Raw genomic sequence first — 17,354 nt, forward strand, 5'->3', positions numbered from 1 at the left:
GGGACTCGCTCCCATGGGGAGTGGGGAGATGGTGTGGGACTCGCTCCCATGGGGAGTGGGGGAGAGTGTGGGACTCGCTCCCATGGGGAGTGGGGGAGAGTGTGGGACTCGCTCCCATGGGGAGTGGGGGGAGAGTGTGGGACTCGCTCCCACGGGGACTGGGGGAGAATGTGGGACTGGGGGAGAATGTGGGACTCGCTCCCACGGGGAGTGGGGGAGGATGTGGGACTCGCTCCCACGGGGAGTGGGGGAGAATGTGGGACTCGCTCCCACGGGGAGTGGGGGAGAATGTGGGACTCGCTCCCACGGGGAGTGGGGAGAATGTGGGACTCGCTCCCACGGGGAGTGGGGGAAAATGTGGGACTCGCTCCCACGGGGACTGGGGGAGAATGTGGAATGCACTCCCACGGGGACTGGGGTAGAATGTGGGACTCACTCCCACGGGGACTGGGGGAGAATGTGGAATGCACTCCCACGGGGACTGGGGGAGAATGTGGAATGCACTCCCACGGGCACTGGGGGAGAATGTGGAATGCACTCCCACAGATAGTGGGGGAGAATGTGAGACGCACTCCCATGGGGAATGTGGACAAATGTGGAACTCATTTCTGTGGGGAGAATATGGTGTGTGAGTTTGTGAAGCTCCTATAGAATGACGCTATACACAGCCTCCCCGCTGTAGCTGTGTTTTGTAGACGTTGTGTTTAGTCGCTGGTTTGTGTCTGGGACCAGTTTATTCAATAGTTCTCTCTTTCCTGCCTCCCCCGACAGTCTGTGGTAAGCGCTACAAGAACCGCCCGGGCTTGAGCTATCACTACGCACACTCTCACCTGGCCGATGAGGAGGGTGATGATGAGAAAGACTTGGAACCACAGATGCCGATATCCCACAGACGCGAGGAACGTAAGTGTGCGTGACTGTAACCTTTCTATTTATTGGGGGGAGGGGCTCGCGAGCGTGTCTGACATCCGTATCGGCCAACCGGCCCTGGAACCCCTTCCTGCCGGAAGCCAGGGCCCGACAGCCAAAAGATAGTCAGCAATAACTTCTAAAATGTGGGAGGGGAAATTGGAGAAATAATGGGAAAGAAGGCATTTGCAGGGCTGTTGGGGGGAAGAGCAGGAGGGAGGGGGAGAAATTGGATAGATCTGTCAAAGAGCTAGCACAGGAATGATGGCCTGAATGGCCTCCTCGAGTTTGGGAGCTGCTGTTAGCACGGGACTGGTGTTTGGAAGATTGCGGGTTAATCAGTTTAAAGCAGAAGGAGCTAGCCCACTCTAGTGGGGTGGACGGGGGGGCGTGAAAGGATTCCAGCCAAGCCATTCAGGGCAGGATGTTGGGAAATAGGAGTGGGAATCCCTCCCGCTCAGGGTGTCGATGAATAGGTTAGCTGTGAACTCAGTGGCTGAACTTGCTCGAGGGCCCGAATGGCCTCCTCCTGGTCCTGTGTAGCAGACTGGAGGGGGGTTGAATGGCCTCCTCATACTGTGTAGCAGACTGGAAATGGGCCGAATGGTCGTCTCCTGATCCTGTGTAGCAGTCAGGAGAGGGGCTGAATGGCCTCCTGATCCTGTGTAGCAGACTGGAGAGGGGCTGAATGGCCGCCTCCTGATCCTGTATAGCAGTCGGGAGAGGGGCTGAATGGCCTCCTCCTGATCCTGTGTAGCAGTCAGGAGAGGGGCTGAATGGCCTCCTGATCCTGTGCAGCAGATGGTAAAGTGGCTGAATGGCCGCCTCCTGATCCTGTATAGCAGTCGGGAGAGGGGCTGAATGGCCTTCTAATCTGTTACAGGATCAGGAGGCCATTCAGCCCCTCTCCAGCCTGCTACACAGGATCAGTAGGTCAGCACAGACCCACTTGTGCCCAGAATAGTCTGTGCTGATCTACCTCAACTCAACCAGGATAGGTAGGGAAAGGGCCACTTGACCTCAGTACCGTTTGTCGCGGCGCAGGAGGTGGAGGTGATGGGACGAATGAGTTGGTCATGGTTCCTGTTCGCCTTATGGTGACGCCCAGCTGCAGGTGGGAGCTCTTTGGACACTGGGTGGGGATGGGTGCAAGGATTTTGATGCCCCTTGTAGTTGAGCAGCCAGCTGGCACTAGGTGCATGGAGAAAGGAGGGGGACCACCAGAGGGCAGTGGGCACCATTCAGAGCGCACCCCAGTGGAAGCCAGCCCCGTGTCCAGTGTGAACCCAGCAGGGAGGGGGCTCTGAGGACAGCGGATAGGGGAGCAGGTGTGAGGACAGGTGGGGTGGGGAGGGGGTTGAGGACAGGCAGGACGGGAGGGGGTGTGAGGACAGGTGGGAGGGGAGGACTGGCGGGGAGGGTGGGGGTTTGGGAGATCAGGCGGAGAGGGTGGTGTTGGTGAGAGGACAGGCGGGGAGGGTGGTGTTGGTGGGAGGACAGGCGGGGGGGTGTGTTGGTGGGAGGACAGGCGGGGGGGTGTGTTGGTGGGAGGACAGGCGGGGAGGGTGGTGTTGGTGAGAGGACAGGCGGGGAGGGTGGTGTTGGTGAGAGGACAGGCGGGGAGGGGGGTGAGAATACAGGCGGGAGGGTGGTGTTGGTGGGAGGACAGGCGGGGAGGGTGGTGTTGGTGGGAGGACAGGCGGGGAGGGTGGTGTTGGTGGGAGGACAGGCGGGGAGGGTGGTGTTGGTGGGAGGACAGGCGGGGAGGTGTGTTGGTGGGAGGACAAGCGGGGAGGGTGGTGTTGGTGGGAGGACAGGCGGGGAGGGTGGTGTTGGTGGGAGGACAGGCGGGGAGGGTGGTGTTGGTGGGAGGACAGGCGGGGAGGGTGGTGTTGGTGGGAGGACAGGCGGGGAGGGTGGTGTTGGTGGGAGGACAGGCGGGGAGGTGTGTTGGTGGGAGGACAAGCGGGGAGGGTGGTGTTGGTGGGAGGACAGGCGGGGAGGGTGGTGTTGGTGGGAGGACAGGCGGGGAGGGTGGTGTTGGTGGGAGGACAGGCGGGGAGGGTGGTGTTGGTGGGAGGACAGGCGGGGAGGGTGGTGTTGGTGGGAGGACAGGCGGGGAGGGTGGTGTTGGTGGGAGGACAGGCGGGGAGGTGTGTTGGTGGGAGGAATTCTCCAGCGTTCTTTTCTCATTGTCCCTCTTCTGGTTACAGTGGGCCGACCTCCAGGAGACTTCAGAAAACTGAAAGCAGGTCTGCAGCAAACCTCTATCCCTCTGTATCTGTGTGTTAGTGTGTGTGTGTGTGTGGGAGTGCGGGGATGGGGGTCAGGGAGGAGGCAGAGGCCGGGGTGGGAGGGGGAAGTGCCGAGGTGGAGGGGGCAAGGAGGGGGGAGGGTGGAGGGGAGAGACTGGGGGTGAGTAGGCAGGGTGGAGAGGAGAGGGGGTGGTCGTGATGTGTGGGAGGAGATGGTCAGCGATGGGCAGCCGGTCTGGTCCTGAGTCTCACTGCTCCTGCTGCCTTAACCAGCCGGCAGTGAGTGACTCCTGATGGGAATTAGACCTCTCCCAGCCTGCAGGCTAATTCTGCCTGCCAGAATCTGCCCTGCGTCAGTATCCACTGCCTGTTGCTGACAGTGGAGAGTGTTAGCAGGGCGGAGATGGCTGTCTTTGCTTTCCTGCTGTCCGCTGGGCTGAGTGAGGCGAGCTGGCTCACACCAATCTCCCACTGACCATGTTCCTGTCCCCAAGAATCCACCTCACCCCCCAGGGAGACAGCGAGCAGGGAGAGATGCATTCCCCACTCACCTCCTGTGTGTCACTGCAGTGGGGCCGCTGTGTCTGGATCACATTCTGATGTTCTTACTTTAGCCTCTGCTTCGAATTCCCAGCAAAGAAAGGCCCCGATGGGTTGGCTTTACCCAACAATTACTGTGACTTCTGCCTGGGCGACTCGAGACTCAACAAGAAGACCGGACAGTCAGAGGAGCTGGTGTCCTGTTCAGACTGTGGCCGCTCAGGTAAACTAACCTCCCCGTGCGACACCCTCCCCAGAATTATTGGGGGAGAACAGCAACGAAACAGGCCATTCAGCCCATTGAGCCTTCTCCCACCCCCTCCCCAACACTCACCATCACTTTCAATCACTTTCTCCCTCGTGTATATATCCACCTTCTGATATTCCACATTCTCCCCCACTCCCCGTGGGAGCGAGTCCCACATTCTCCCGTGGGAGTGAGTCCCACATTCTCCCCCACTCCCTGTGGGAGTGAGTCCCACATTCTCCCCCACTCCCCCCATGGGAGCGAGTCCCACATTCTCCCCCACTACCCCCGTGGGAGCGAGTCCCACGTTGTCCCCCACTCTTTGGGTAAAGATGGTTCTCCTGAATTCCTGATTGGATCTATCAGTCACTATCTGGTATTGATGGCCCCCTCATTGTGGCCTCTGCCCCACATAAGTGGAAACATCTTCTCTAAGTCATCCCTATCGAAACCCTTTACATCATTTCAAAGACCTGAGGGGGTCTCCCCTCAGCCTTTTCTATTCCAGAGAAACAGCCCCGCCTGCTGCAGCCTGTTCAATCTTTCCCGAGCATTTTAACCTCTCCAGTACAATCTTTGGCAGTCTTTTTTTTTTGCACAGTCTCTCGTGTCACTTGGGGTTGGAGTCTGGGGACTATGCAAAATTACCCCAAAAATATAAACCATCTCTGCACAGATCAGCTCAGTTGAGGGGCTAGCCTGTGAATGATGGGCTGAATGTGCTGTGTGACAGGATGGGCAGAGGTTTGGTCTGGTACTAAGTGAGTGGCTCTGTTTGCAGGACATCCCTCATGCCTCCAGTTTACCCCGGTGATGATGGCAGCCGTGAAGACTTACCGATGGCAGTGTATCGAGTGCAAATGCTGCAACTTGTGCGGCACCTCAGAGAACGATGTAAGTAGCGGGAGGCGGCCCGAGCTCTCGCCCTGCCACCCTCCTCCAAACCCCAGCACAGGCAGCCACCCCGCAGGGGCAAAAACAGCTGTTCTCCTCCCTGCCAAGTACAGGTGATAGTTGGTGTGATACAGTATCAGCTGTGGACTGGTCTGGAGTCCCCCAGCCTCAGAGTCAGATATCTGTGCATTTGAACCTCCACCCCAGAATGCTCACACCCACGCTGATGTTCCCAGTGCAGTGCTGAGGGAGCGCCGCACTGTGGGAGGGTCAGTGCGGAGGGAGCGCTGCACCGTGGGAGGGTCAGTGCGGAGGGAGCACTGCACCGTGGGAGGGTCAGTGCTGAGGGAGCGCTGCACCGTGGGAGGGTCAGTGCTGAGGGAGCGCTGCACCGTGGGAGGGTCAGTGCTGAGGGAGCGCCGCACTGTGGGAGGGTCAGCGCTGAGGGAGCGCCACACTGTGGGAGGGTCAGCGCTGAGGGAGCGCCACATTGTGGGAGGGTCAGTGCTGAGGGAGCGCCACATTGTGGGAGGGTCAGTGCTGAGGGAGTGCCGCACTGTGGGAGGGTCAGTGCCGAGGTAGCGATGCACTGTGGGAAGGTCAGTGCCGAGGGAGTGCCACCCTGTGGGAGGGTCAGCGCTGAGGGAGCGCCGCACTGTGGGAGGGTCAGCGCTGAGAGAGCGCCGCACTGTGAGAAGGTCGGTGCTGAGAGAGTGCCGCACTGTGGGAAGGTCGGTGCTGAGAGAGTGCCGCACTGTCGGGGTGGTGCTGTCTTTCAGAATTAGACATTAAACCAGGGCTCCGTCTGGCCTCTTCGTGTAAAAGATCCCACGGTCACTATTGGAAGCAGAGCGGTGGGTCGGGGGGTGGGATGTGGCAGGGAATCTCCCCAGTGTCCTGGGGCCAATATTTCTCCCTCAAACCAACCTCACTGTCTGGGTGATGTTCAGATCGCTGTGTGTGGGAAATTGGCTGCTGCCTTTCGTATGTTACAGCAGCGAGAGCACACTTCAAAAAAAAACTCCTTCATTGTGTGTGAAACACACACGCTGAGGGAGGGAGGGAGAGGAGATGGGGGAGGGTGGTCTGTGTTTCATTTTGGGCCGTCCTGAGGGAGGGAGATGGGCTGGGGAGATGGGGGGTGGGGGGGTGGTCTGTGCTTCACTTTGGGCCATTCTGAGGGAGGGAGAGGGGCTGGAGAGATGGGTGGGGGGGGTGGTGGTGGTCTGCGTTTCACTTTGGGCCGTCCTGAGACGGGGAGTTGGGGTGGGGGGAGAGGTGAGATGTTTTTGCGATTGCCGGTGTTATCGAGCTGATGGTGTGATGCTCCTGCTTTCTTCAGGACCAGCTGCTATTCTGTGATGACTGTGACCGTGGCTATCACATGTACTGCCTTACCCCACCAATGTCGGAGCCCCCTGAAGGTGAGAAAGCTCCTTCCTTCCCTCCGTACAAGCTAAACAACCGTCACCCTTCTGCTGCTGCCCTCAGACCATAAGACACAGGAGCAGAATGAGGCCACTCGGCCCATCGCATCTGCTCCACCATTTAATCATGGCTGATACTTTTCTCATCCCCATTCTCCTGCCTTTTCCCCATAACCCCTGATCCCCTTATTAATCAAGAACCTATCTATCTCTGTCTTAAAGACACTCAGTGACCTGGCCCCCACAGCTGTCACTGGGTGAAGGGGATGTTGCGATCAGCCACAATTGGGTGGGATGGTGTAGCAGGCCTGAAGGGCCGAATGGTCTCCCCCTGCTATTTTGATCTTGGACGGTGGCTGGGGTGGGGAACAGGGGGATGGTGTGACGGGGAGACAAGTTCTGGCCTTCTCCTTTTGCTGCTGTCCCTCTGTGTGAACGGTGGAACTTGATCCGTCAGCCACCATGCCGCCTTCTCCCAGGGTTGGGTGTGGACTCCCTGGGCTGGGGCAGAAGGGAGGGTGGTTTCCCTGGGCTGGGGGCGGAGGTTCCCCCCCCCCCAAATTGGGTGGGGGTACATGGGCTGGGTGGGGGCTCCCCAGTCTCATAGAAAAGTGAGCGAGTTGCCTTGATGTGAGGTTGTGTTGCTCTCGTCTCTGTCCTCATGCTGTTTGTTCCTTTTCCCTCCCCTCTTGTCTCGCAGGGAGTTGGAGCTGTCGCCTGTGCCTGGATACTCTGAAGGAAAAGGCCTCAATTTACCAAAACCCCAACCCTCCTCCCTCCTAATGCGCCTGTCTGGAAGTGTAGGGGCTCTGGCGTGGGGAGGGGGTGGGGTTAAGGCAGCATAAAGTGGCATTACAAGTGTTGTAACTTGGGGAGGGAGTAGAGGGGTGCGTCTGCATTTGTGTGTGCGTGTGAGAGATATGTGTTAAATGCGTGTGTTCATGCATGAAACTGTGATATGTGTTAAATGTGTGTTTGTGTGTGAGAGACCGATACGTGTTAAATGTGTACGTCAGTGTGTGAGAAACTGCGATATGTGTTGAATCTGTGTGTCAGTGTGTGAGACTGATATGTGTTAGATGTGTCAGTGTGTGAGAGACTGATGCATGTTAGATGCGTGCGTCACTGTGTTAGAGACTGATGCATGTTAGATATTAGTGTGAGACTGATACGTGTTAGATGCATGTGTCAGTGTGTGAGACTGATATGTGTTAGATGTGTGTGTCAGTGTGAGAGACTGATACGTGTTAGACACTTGTGTCAATGTGTGTGAGACTGATACATGTTAGATGCGTGTGTCAGTGTGACTAATACGTGTTAGATGTGTGTGTCAGTGTGTGTGAGACTGATACATGTTAGATATTACTGTGAGACTGATACATGTTAGCACGTCAGTGAGAGAGTGATACGTGTGAAGTGTCAGTATGACAGACTGATACGTGTGAAATGTCAGTGTGAGAGACTGAGGCATGTAGCAGTGTGAGAGTATGATACGTGTTAAATGTGTGTCAGAGCACGAGAGACTGATACATGTTAAATGTGTGTATCAGTGTGTGAGACATGCATGTTAAATGTGTCTGAGAGACTGATATGTGTTAGGTATGTCTCAGTCTGAGAGAGACTGATACGTGTTAAATGCATGTATCAGTGTGAGAGACATGCATGTTAAATGTGTGTCAGTGAGAGAGACTGGTACATGTTAAATGTGTATCAGTGTGTGAGAGATTGTGATACATGTTAAATGCATGTGTCACTGTTGGAGACTGATACGTGTTAGACACGTGTCAGTATGTGAGAGATTGCTACGTGTTAGATGTGTGTCAGTGTGTGAAAGGCTGTGATACATGTTAAATGTGTGTCAGTGTATGAGAGACTGATACATGTTAGATGCGTATGTCAGTGTGTGGATTTTGGACATATCAGAGTGAGGGATGTCTGTCGCGGGGACGCTTCCCATTTCAGACGGTGAGAGATTTGAGTATTTCCAGGACAGTTGCAGCTCGATTTCCCTTCTCCCTGCCACCATTGTGCCTCAACTGATTGCCATTTCTCCCCCTCGCTGTGAGATTTGCCTGCTCTGAACAGAATGGCTTTGTTTTAGCTGAAAACCCCCAGGGTTGGGGGGGATGGAGGGAGGGCGGTGGTAACCTCCACATCTCCGATCAGCCAGAATCTCAACTCCAGAAAACAGGGCTGGATCTGAACCCTGTTCTCTCCAAAACCTTCCACTAGGCAAGTGCCTCACATCCATTAGATGCACCTTCCCTCCCTCCTTCCCTCCCTCGCCCCCTCCCTCCCTGACCTCTTGCTCCTTTCCCTGCCCCTCACTCTCTCTATAAAGATGCCTGGCGTAACAGCTCCCTCGCCCCCCTGACCCGCCAAGTGTCGGGGGGACCAGAACGACGCCTTCGATACCACCCGTCCGATCCCATTACAGAGCGGAGTCCAGAATCATTGGAACGAGTGCGCAAGATGTTTGCACAGGGGTTTTAAGTGAATTTAAAATTCCCCAGAAGTACGGGCTGCCCTGTACCTGGGGAGTGATGTCTTATTTTTTATATAATAGATATATATACACTTTAGTAAATACACTAGGTAAAGGTAACTAATAAGGAACCCTTCCCATAAATCTTACTAATTTTAAAAGGAATTGCGTGCTGTATTTGAAAGGTATTTTTTTGCCCCTCACATTCAGTGTGATGAGTATTTTTCCAATGTTGTATAGCACAGGCCCTTCAACCTTTCTCCAGTCTGCTTTTCTCGATAGTTCTTTGCTTTTTCTCTCGCTGGGTGGGCTGGGATTTCCACAAGGTTCTGACGTTTTGTTTCTTTCCAATATTAATAAAACTTTACACAAAAAAACACCCCGTCTCGCCTCTTGACTCAGGAGCGTGCCTCCTGCCTCTCCCCTCTCTCCCTCCCCCCGCCTCCCCACTCCCTCCCTCTCCCCGCCTCTCCCCTCCCTCCCTCCCTCCCTTTCTCCCCTCCCTCCCTCCCTCCCTTTCTCCCCTCCCTCCCTCCCTCCCTTTCTCCCCTCCCTCCCTTTCTCCCCTCCCTCCCTCCCTCCCTTTCTCCCCTCTCTCTCTTTCTCCCCTCCATCCCTCCCCCCCCCAGCCTCTCCCCCCCCCCAGCCTCTCCCCCCCCCCAGCCTCTCCCCCCCCCAGCCTCTCCCCTCCCCCCACCTCCTCCCTCCCCCCGCTTCCTCCCTCCACCCTGCCTCTCCCCCCTGCCAAGGTGTTGGGGGAAGGGGATGGCGGAGAGAAGAGAGAGGAAGGGAGGTGGGTGAGGAAGGGACACGGGGTATAGCGGGATAGAAAGGAGGGAGGAAAGAGGGAGAATGAAAGAGGATGGAGAGAACGAGAGGATGGGGGCAGAGGAGAGGGAGGGAGTTGGTTGGGAACTATCAGAGCCGGAGTGTGTGTGTGACTCAGTGATCTGAGCTCAGCGTGAGGATTATTAACTCTAAAGGTAATAACATTTCCTTTCCTATCTGAGATGTTTTTATGGAGCTGTGTTAGAGTATTTGCTACAAAATACAATCCCTTATCTCCAAATTATTAAAGATTCCCAGCTCTATTAACCATTAATGGTGTCAAATGAAATAGCTCTGGTAAATATAATATTCATTAATGGGATGAGGGTGTTGCTGTCTTAGTACTTATTGCCCATCCCTAATTTTAAAGCTTAAAGTTTATTAGTTAGTGTCACAAGTAGGCTTACATGAACACTGCAATGACTGCAAAAATCCCCTAGCCACCACATTCTGGGGCCCGTTTGAGTTACACTGAGGGAGAATTCAGCACAGTCCAATGTATCCTAACCGGCACGTCTTTCGGACTGTGGGAGGAAGCCGGAGCAGCCGCAGGAATCCCACGCAGACACGGGGGGAGAATGTGCAGACTCTGCGCAGACCCAAGCTGGGAATGGAGCTCGGGTCCCTGACGCTGTGAGGCAGCAGCAGCACTAACCCGCTGTGCCACCACGCCCATCCTACAGAATGGTGTTCAGGGCTGTTATGATGGCTTTCTCGTATTTAAAACTATCGTTGCGCTCGAGTGTCCAGACAAAGTCGCAGAGTGCTTTAAGATGAAGTTATTAAAAGGTGACTCTATCTGTGTAGGACTTAGTGAAGTCATTCAGAGTGAAAATTTCAGAAAGACACAAACAATTATAGTTTCAACTTCAATTACAAGTGATTAGCATCGACCAGGAAGAAGAATAGAGGTTATTGCTATCCAATCATAGTTAGAAATTAAGATTACGTCATATAAAAGTACAGTTTTTAAAACCAGTGAGTCACTTTCTCCTTAATTATCATATCCAATTGACATGAGGGTTTTACTTGCCTCAGTTAAGTATTGTCTTGCCTTATCTTTTAAGCATTCCAGCTGTGTCTGGATATTAGAACATGGATCATTCCCTTGCCCAATGCATGAATTTAAGGCCTTCTCCAAGCGTAGTACCTGAAGATCACATGTCTGGAACTAGCTGCTTACACTGGCACAGCGGGTTAGCACTGCTGCCTCTCAGCTCCAGGGACCCGGGGCTCGATTCCCGACTTGGGTTACTGCCTGTGCAGAGTCTGCACGTTCTACCCCTGCGTCTGCGTGGGTTTCCTCCGGGTGCTCTGGTTTCCTCCCACAGTCTGAAAGACGTGCTGGTTAGGTGCTAAGTTCTCCCTCAGTGTAATCCGAACAGGAGTGTGGGCGACTAGGGGATTTTCACAGTAACTTCATTGCAGTGTTAATGTAAGCTGATTTGTGACACTAGAATCCCAACAGTACAGAAAGAGGCCATTGGGCCTATCGAGTCTGTACCGATCACAATCCCACCCAGGCCCTATTCCTATATTCCTACATATTTTCCCACTAGCCTACGCAAATTTTTTAGCGTAGCCAATCAACCTAACCCACACATCTTTGGACACTAACAAATAAGCTTTAAACTATCTTGCAGTTAAACGTTGTGTAGGCTTTTGTTAATCCTTCCATTGGACTGTTATTAACATGGTTATTTTCCTCTTTATTTATTAGAATAGGTATTAATCCTCCCCAGAGGTGAGAACATAAGAACATAAGAAATAGGAGCAGGAGTAGGCCATCTAGCCCTTCGAGCCTGCCCCGCCATTCAATAAGATCATGGCTGATCTGTTGTGGCTCAGTTCCACTTTCCCGCCCTCTCCCCATAACCCTTAATCCCCTCTCTTATCAAGAACCCATCAACCCGCTTCTTAAAAATATTTAGCGAGGCAGCCTCCACCACTTCAACGGGCAGAGAATTCCAGAGATTCACCACCCTTTGAGTGAAGAAGTTCCTCCTCAACTCCGTTCTAAACCGCCTCCCCTTTATCTTGAGGCTGTGCCCCCTAGTCCTACTGTCTTTTTTGAGCGGGAAGAGTCTCTCCACCTCTATCCTATCCATCCCATTCATCATCTTATACGTCTCAATGAGATCTCCCCTCATTCTTCTAAACTCTAACGAGTACAAGCCTAGTTTATTCAGCCTCTCCTCATAGCTCAATCCCCTCAACTCCGGTATCAGCCTAGTAAACCTCCTCTGCACTCCCTCCAGGGCCAAAATATCCTTGCGCAGGTGCGGCGCCCAAAACTGCGCACAGTACTCCAGCTGCGGCCTCACCAATGCCCTATACAGCTGCAGCAAGACCTCCCTACTTTTATATTCAATCCCCCTCGCTATGAAGGCCAGCATCCCATTCGCCTTCCTGACCACCTGCTGCACCTGCAAGCTGGGTTTTTGCGACTCATGCACAAGGACCCCGAGGTCCCTCTGCACCGTCGCCTGCTGCAGTTTTTCGCCACGTAAGTAATAGTCCTTCCTACCATTCTTCCTACCAAAGTGGACCACCTCACACTTGCCAACATTAAATTCCATTTGCCATTCCCTGGCCCATTCGCCCAGCCTATCTAGATCCTTCTGCAGACTCTCCACACCCTCCGCACAATTTGCCTTTCCCCCAATCTTGGTGTCATCAGCAAATTTCGACACCCTGCACTCGGTTCCCTCCTCCAGATCATCTATATAAATGGTAAATAGCTGAGGCCCCAGCACCGACCCCTGGGGCACCCCACTAGTCACCAACCGCCAATCCGAATAGCACCCATTGACCCCCACTATCTGCCTCCTATTTGACAACCAATCCTCTATCCACGCTAACACCCTACCCCCAACTCCATGTCCCCTGACCTTCTGCAATAACCTCATGTGAGGTACCTTGTCAAACGCCTTCTGAAAATCCAGAAAGACCACATCCACCGGCTCTCCTCTATCCATTGCCCTAGACACATCCTCATAGAACTCCAGTAAATTTGTCAGACACGACTTCCCTTTAATGAAACCGTGTTGCGTCCGCCCTATCAAGCAATTCCCTTCAAGATGCCTCGCAATTTCCTGCTTAATGACGGATTCTAACATTTTACCTACCACAGACGTTAAACTAACCGGCCTATAATTCCCCGCCTTTTGCCTGGCACCCTTCTTAAACAACGGCGTAACATTAGCCATTTTCCAATCTTCCGGCACTTCCCCGGAATTCAGCGACGTCTGGAAAATAACCACCAAGGCATCCACTATAACCTCCGCCATTTCTTTCAGAACCCTCGGATGCATTCCATCCGGTCCTGGGGACGCCCCATCTCGAACCCGCTACAGTCCATGTGGCGTCGGTATACCCACAGTGTGAGAGACAGTGACCGAGCGACAGGGTAGGATATCGATATAGATAAATATTGATATGTTACAGATAAATATCCATCCTATTACAGATCAATAGACACAGAATGAAAGGAATCTTTAGACTGAGTGAAAATGTTTTATTGGCAACACACTTTGACCGTTCTGCATGATCTCACCGTGAAAGCTACTTCAGGGTTTAACATAAAATTAACATTTAACTCTACTTCAAAAAAGCTGGAACTCCTTCATTGTGACCCTCTCTGGGACATCCTGAGGTAGTGAGTTGTGCTGACGACACCGGACTGGGTGGAGTGTAGGTTATGAGGAGATTGCGAAAGGGCTTTGACGAGCTCAGTGAATGGGCTGGAACATGACAGATGTAGCGTGAAGTAACAAGTTTGATTTATTATTGTCACACGTGTTAGCATCCAGTGAAAAGTATTGTTTCTTGCACGCTACACAGACAAAGCATACTGTTCATGGAGAAGGAAAGGAGAGGGTGCAGGATGTAGTGTTACAGGCGTAGCTAGGGTGTAGAGAAAGATCAACTTAAAGCGAGGTAGGTCCATTCAAAAGTCTGACAGCAGTTGGGAAGAAGCTGTTCTTGAGTAGGTTGGTACATGACCTCAGACTTTTGTATCTTTTTCCCGACGGAAGAAGGTGGAAGAGAGAATGTATGGGAAGCGTGGGGTGGCTGGTTGCTTTTCCCGAGGCAGCGGGAAGTGTAGACAGAGTCAGTGGTCGGTGTGAACGGGTCCACTCTGTTCGCAAAAATAGATAAGTGGTGAGAGGTTGGGAAGTGTTGATGCGCGAAGCTGGTTACCCTAATTCCTGAGTCAATAATGGCTGGTATGTAGGGCCAGCAAGTTGTTAGGAAGGTAAATGGTAGGTTGCCATGGTGAGGGGATTCGAGTATGGGACTAAAGATGTCTTGAGGCAGTTGTACAGAGCCTTGGTGAGACCACACGTGGAGTATTGTGTACAGCTTCTGGCCTCTTTATCTAAGGAGGTGGCCATGATGTGGAGATTGATGATGTTGGACTAGTCCAACATGGGTGTCGCTGGCTGGGCCAGCATTTATTGCCCATCCCTAGGAGGGCAGTTGAGAGTTAACTACGTCGCTGTGGCTCTGGAGTCACGTGTAGGCCAGACCGGGGTGAGGACGGCAGATTTCCTTCCCTAAAGGGAACCAGATGGGTTTTTCCGACAATGGGTCATCTGTAGATTATTAATCCCAGATATTTTTTATTGAATTCGGTTTCCACCATCTGCCGTGGGTGGGATTCGAGCCCGTGTACCCCAGAACATCAGCTGAGTTTCTGGATTGGTAGTCCAGTGGTAATACCATGAGGCCATCACCTGCCCCAGATTGACCCTGAGGGGAATTAGCGGGGTAAGTACGTGAGGTTACGGGATTAGGGCCTGGGTGGGATTGTGGTCACTGAATGGTCACCTTCTGCGCTGTAGGGATCCTATTCTATGTTTCAGTCAATGTTAGTAGTCCGATGCTGGATGGGATGTAGGTTTGTTCTGGCCAGGGGGAGGGGAGGGGAGGGGGGGTGCGGGGGGAGAATCTCTGCCCCATCTCTGAGCGCGCTGTCATTTTATACAAATGATCAAAGTGGCGTTAGACCCTGCAACTCAGAGCTGGTCTGTGTGTGTGTGTCCCTCTCTGTCTCTCTCCTCTTCTCCTCTCCTCCTCCCCTCTCAGATGGACTAGATGTGGAGAGGGTGTTTCCACTAGTAGGGAAAACTAGAACCGAGGGCACAACCTCAGGCTAAAGGGACGATCCTTTAACACAGAGATGAGGCGGAATTTCTTCAGCCAGAGAGTGGTGGATCTGTGGAACTCTTTGCCACAGAGGAGGCCGGGTCATTGAGTGTCCTCAAGACAGAGATAGATAGATAGGTTCTTGATTAATAAGGGGATCAGGGGTTATGGGGAAAAAACAGGAGAATGGGGATGAGAAAAATATTAGCCCTGATTGAATGGTGGAGCAGACTCGATGGGCCGAGTGGCCTAATTCTGCTCCTATTTCTTATGGAGCTAGTCTGTGTCCAGCAACCCTCCCTCTTTCTTTCCCACGTCCCAAGGATCCATCCTGTAGGCCAACCATGGTGGCAATCTTGCTGATTTGGGTTGGGTGGGGTGCGGGGTGGCAGTTCTGCCTACGAGGGTACAGCTTTACTCATTGCATACGAGCCGAAATTGCGACGGTGCCTGCGACACAGCAGCAGCATCCGGAAGGTGATGCGGAACTCTCTGTTACACAGGGCGTAGCACATCGGATTCACGGTGCTGTTAATGTAACACAGCCAGTATCCCAGATGCCAGAGCCCGCTGGGAATGCAGCCCTGACAGAAGGCGGACACCAGCACCATGATATTGTACGGAGTCCAGGTGACTATGAAGGCCAGCAGGATGGCGCACAGCGTTTTGGCAGCCTTTTTCTCCTTAATGATGGTCCGCTTCCTCTCAGCCACATGGCTGTCGTCATTGGGAGTGGAGCAAGCTGCCGAAGGTGTGCCCCTGGGCAGGAGGGAGGTGAAGGGCGGTATGTCGGGCTCCCTGGGCGGTGTGCCCCTGCCTGCTCTGGCTGCCAGCCCGTGGTTAGCCAGGCTGCGTTCCTCCAGCTCCAGTTCTTGCCCTGACTCACCGCCCCCCGGCAGTACCCTCCTGACAGAGACGGCAGCGTCCGTGGCATCGGCGGAGAAGATTGTCCGCCTGTCAGGTTTGGTTAAAGCCGTCCGAATCGGCAGGCAGCAGGGTGACAGCGTTCCCTTCGACCCTGCTTTGCCGCCTGCCGCAGGGGTGCCCGGGTCTGGCCGGCCTTCGCCCTCGGAGCTGTCACCGTCCTGCTCCAGGTCCGAGCAGAGCTGGAGCGGGAGATTCCTGATTGAGCCGGAGGACTCTCCGTCCTTCTCGGAGTGACGCTGAGCTCCCTCCGGGACGCTGGGCCCCTTGGCTGTCTGCTTCGACCTGTCCTCTGTTCCCTGGAGGGCGGCCAGCGTCTTGGTGTGCCGTTTGGTCTCGCGGTAGATGCACCAGTACAGGATGGTCATGATGGTAACGGGCAGGTAGAAGGCGGCGACGGCCGTGCAGAAGGTGATGATGGGAACCGAGAGAAATTGGATGGAGCAGCGACCGGGCTCCAGCTTCCGCTGGCCCACGATGTACTGCCACAGCAAAATGGCAGGAGCCCAGATGATAAAGGAGACACTCCAGGCCAGCACAATCATGATGATGGCTTTCCTCGGTGTTCGCTTGACTCGGTAAGTCAGTGGGCGAGTGACGGAGAAGTACCGGTCAAAACTGATCACCAGGAGGTTCATGACTGAAGCATTGCTGGCGACGTAATCCAAGGTGAGCCAGATATCGCAGGCCAGGCTGCCCAGAGCCCAGCGGCCCATGACAATGTAGCTGGTGTAAAAGTTCATGGACAGAACGCCGATGATCAGGTCAGCGTAGGCCAAGCTCAGGAGGAAATAGTTGTTCACCGTCTTCAGCCGCTGGTTGTACTTGAAGGACAGGAGCACCAAGGTGTTTCCGATGACCGTCACCAAGGACAGGCTGGACGTCACCAGCGTGATCAGCACCACTTCCCAGACCCGGTGACCGCCCGGCGGGTCGTGGCTGGAGTTCCCCAGGGAAAGCGGAGGCTGCAGACTCGAAAGGTTCATGGCCGTAACGGGACCATGCTGACCACTTTCAAAGAAAGACCCTGGCTTGACCCATCTGTCGTCCTGGCGCTTGAGCTCACTCTGTCTAAAAAAAACAAAATAAATTGTTGATTAATAAAAGCATGTTGGGACATCCATGTTCTCAAATGGATTGACGCACGGACTCCATCTGCTATCTGATCTCTGAGCTGCTATTAGCACGACCTTTTAATCTTTAACACTTCCTTTGTCTTAACATCTGACATCTTTGGCAGTCTCTCCTTCCACCCACTTCCGGCCTATTTAGCTCCACCTTCTCTTAAACAGTATCAACCCCATCTGCCCCTCTCTGTAACTCCGAGAAAGAGTCACCCAGACTCAAAACACTAACTGTTCTTCTCTCTCCACAGATGTGCTGAGCTTTTCCAGCACTTTCTGTTTTTATGTCACCTACACCGCGTATCGTTATCCAGGGACGTTTAAGGGGCTTTAAGATAAGCACATGAATATGCAACGAGCTTGAGGGATTTTACACATCTTCATCTTCAAGATGAGGGTCTGTAAATACGCTGGCTCCAACGCACCCCTCCCTGATGAGCTCATTGCATTCTACACCCGTTTTGAGCAAGAGCGTGCCCTTCGCCCTGGAAGCCTCAGATGAACCTGTATCTGAAGTCAGCATTGCAGATGTCAGAGCAGCCTTCTTGAAGGTCAACCCTCGGAAAGCAA

The 17,354-nt window shown here is 53.6% G+C and overlaps 2 protein-coding genes across 2 annotated transcripts; one reads left to right on the forward strand and one right to left on the reverse strand.

Annotated features, from left to right (window-relative positions):
• Window positions 1-732: 732 nt before the first annotated feature.
• LOC145339503 (zinc finger protein ubi-d4-like) lies at window positions 733-9,136 on the forward strand (the record flags this gene model as incomplete). Its single annotated transcript, XM_080183980.1, has 6 exons — window positions 733-903; window positions 3,123-3,161; window positions 3,799-3,927; window positions 4,733-4,845; window positions 6,188-6,269; window positions 6,973-9,136. Coding segments are annotated over 6 exons (617 nt in total), but the record flags the coding sequence as incomplete, so codon positions are not given.
• Window positions 9,137-15,044: 5,908 nt separating this feature from the next.
• On the reverse strand, window positions 15,045-16,727 carry LOC145339504 (muscarinic acetylcholine receptor M1-like). Its single transcript, XM_080183981.1, has one exon. The coding sequence runs from the start codon at window positions 16,644-16,646 to the stop codon at window positions 15,135-15,137; it is 1,512 nt and encodes a 503-aa protein (XP_080040107.1). The 5' UTR covers window positions 16,647-16,727; the 3' UTR covers window positions 15,045-15,134.
• Between the last annotated feature and the right edge of the window lie 627 nt (window positions 16,728-17,354).

This window comes from Carcharhinus amblyrhynchos, unplaced genomic scaffold (genome assembly GCF_965287045.1).
Source record: "Carcharhinus amblyrhynchos unplaced genomic scaffold, sCarAmb.v2.hapA scaffold_509, whole genome shotgun sequence".
Classification (NCBI taxonomy): Eukaryota; Metazoa; Chordata; class Chondrichthyes; order Carcharhiniformes; family Carcharhinidae; genus Carcharhinus; species Carcharhinus amblyrhynchos.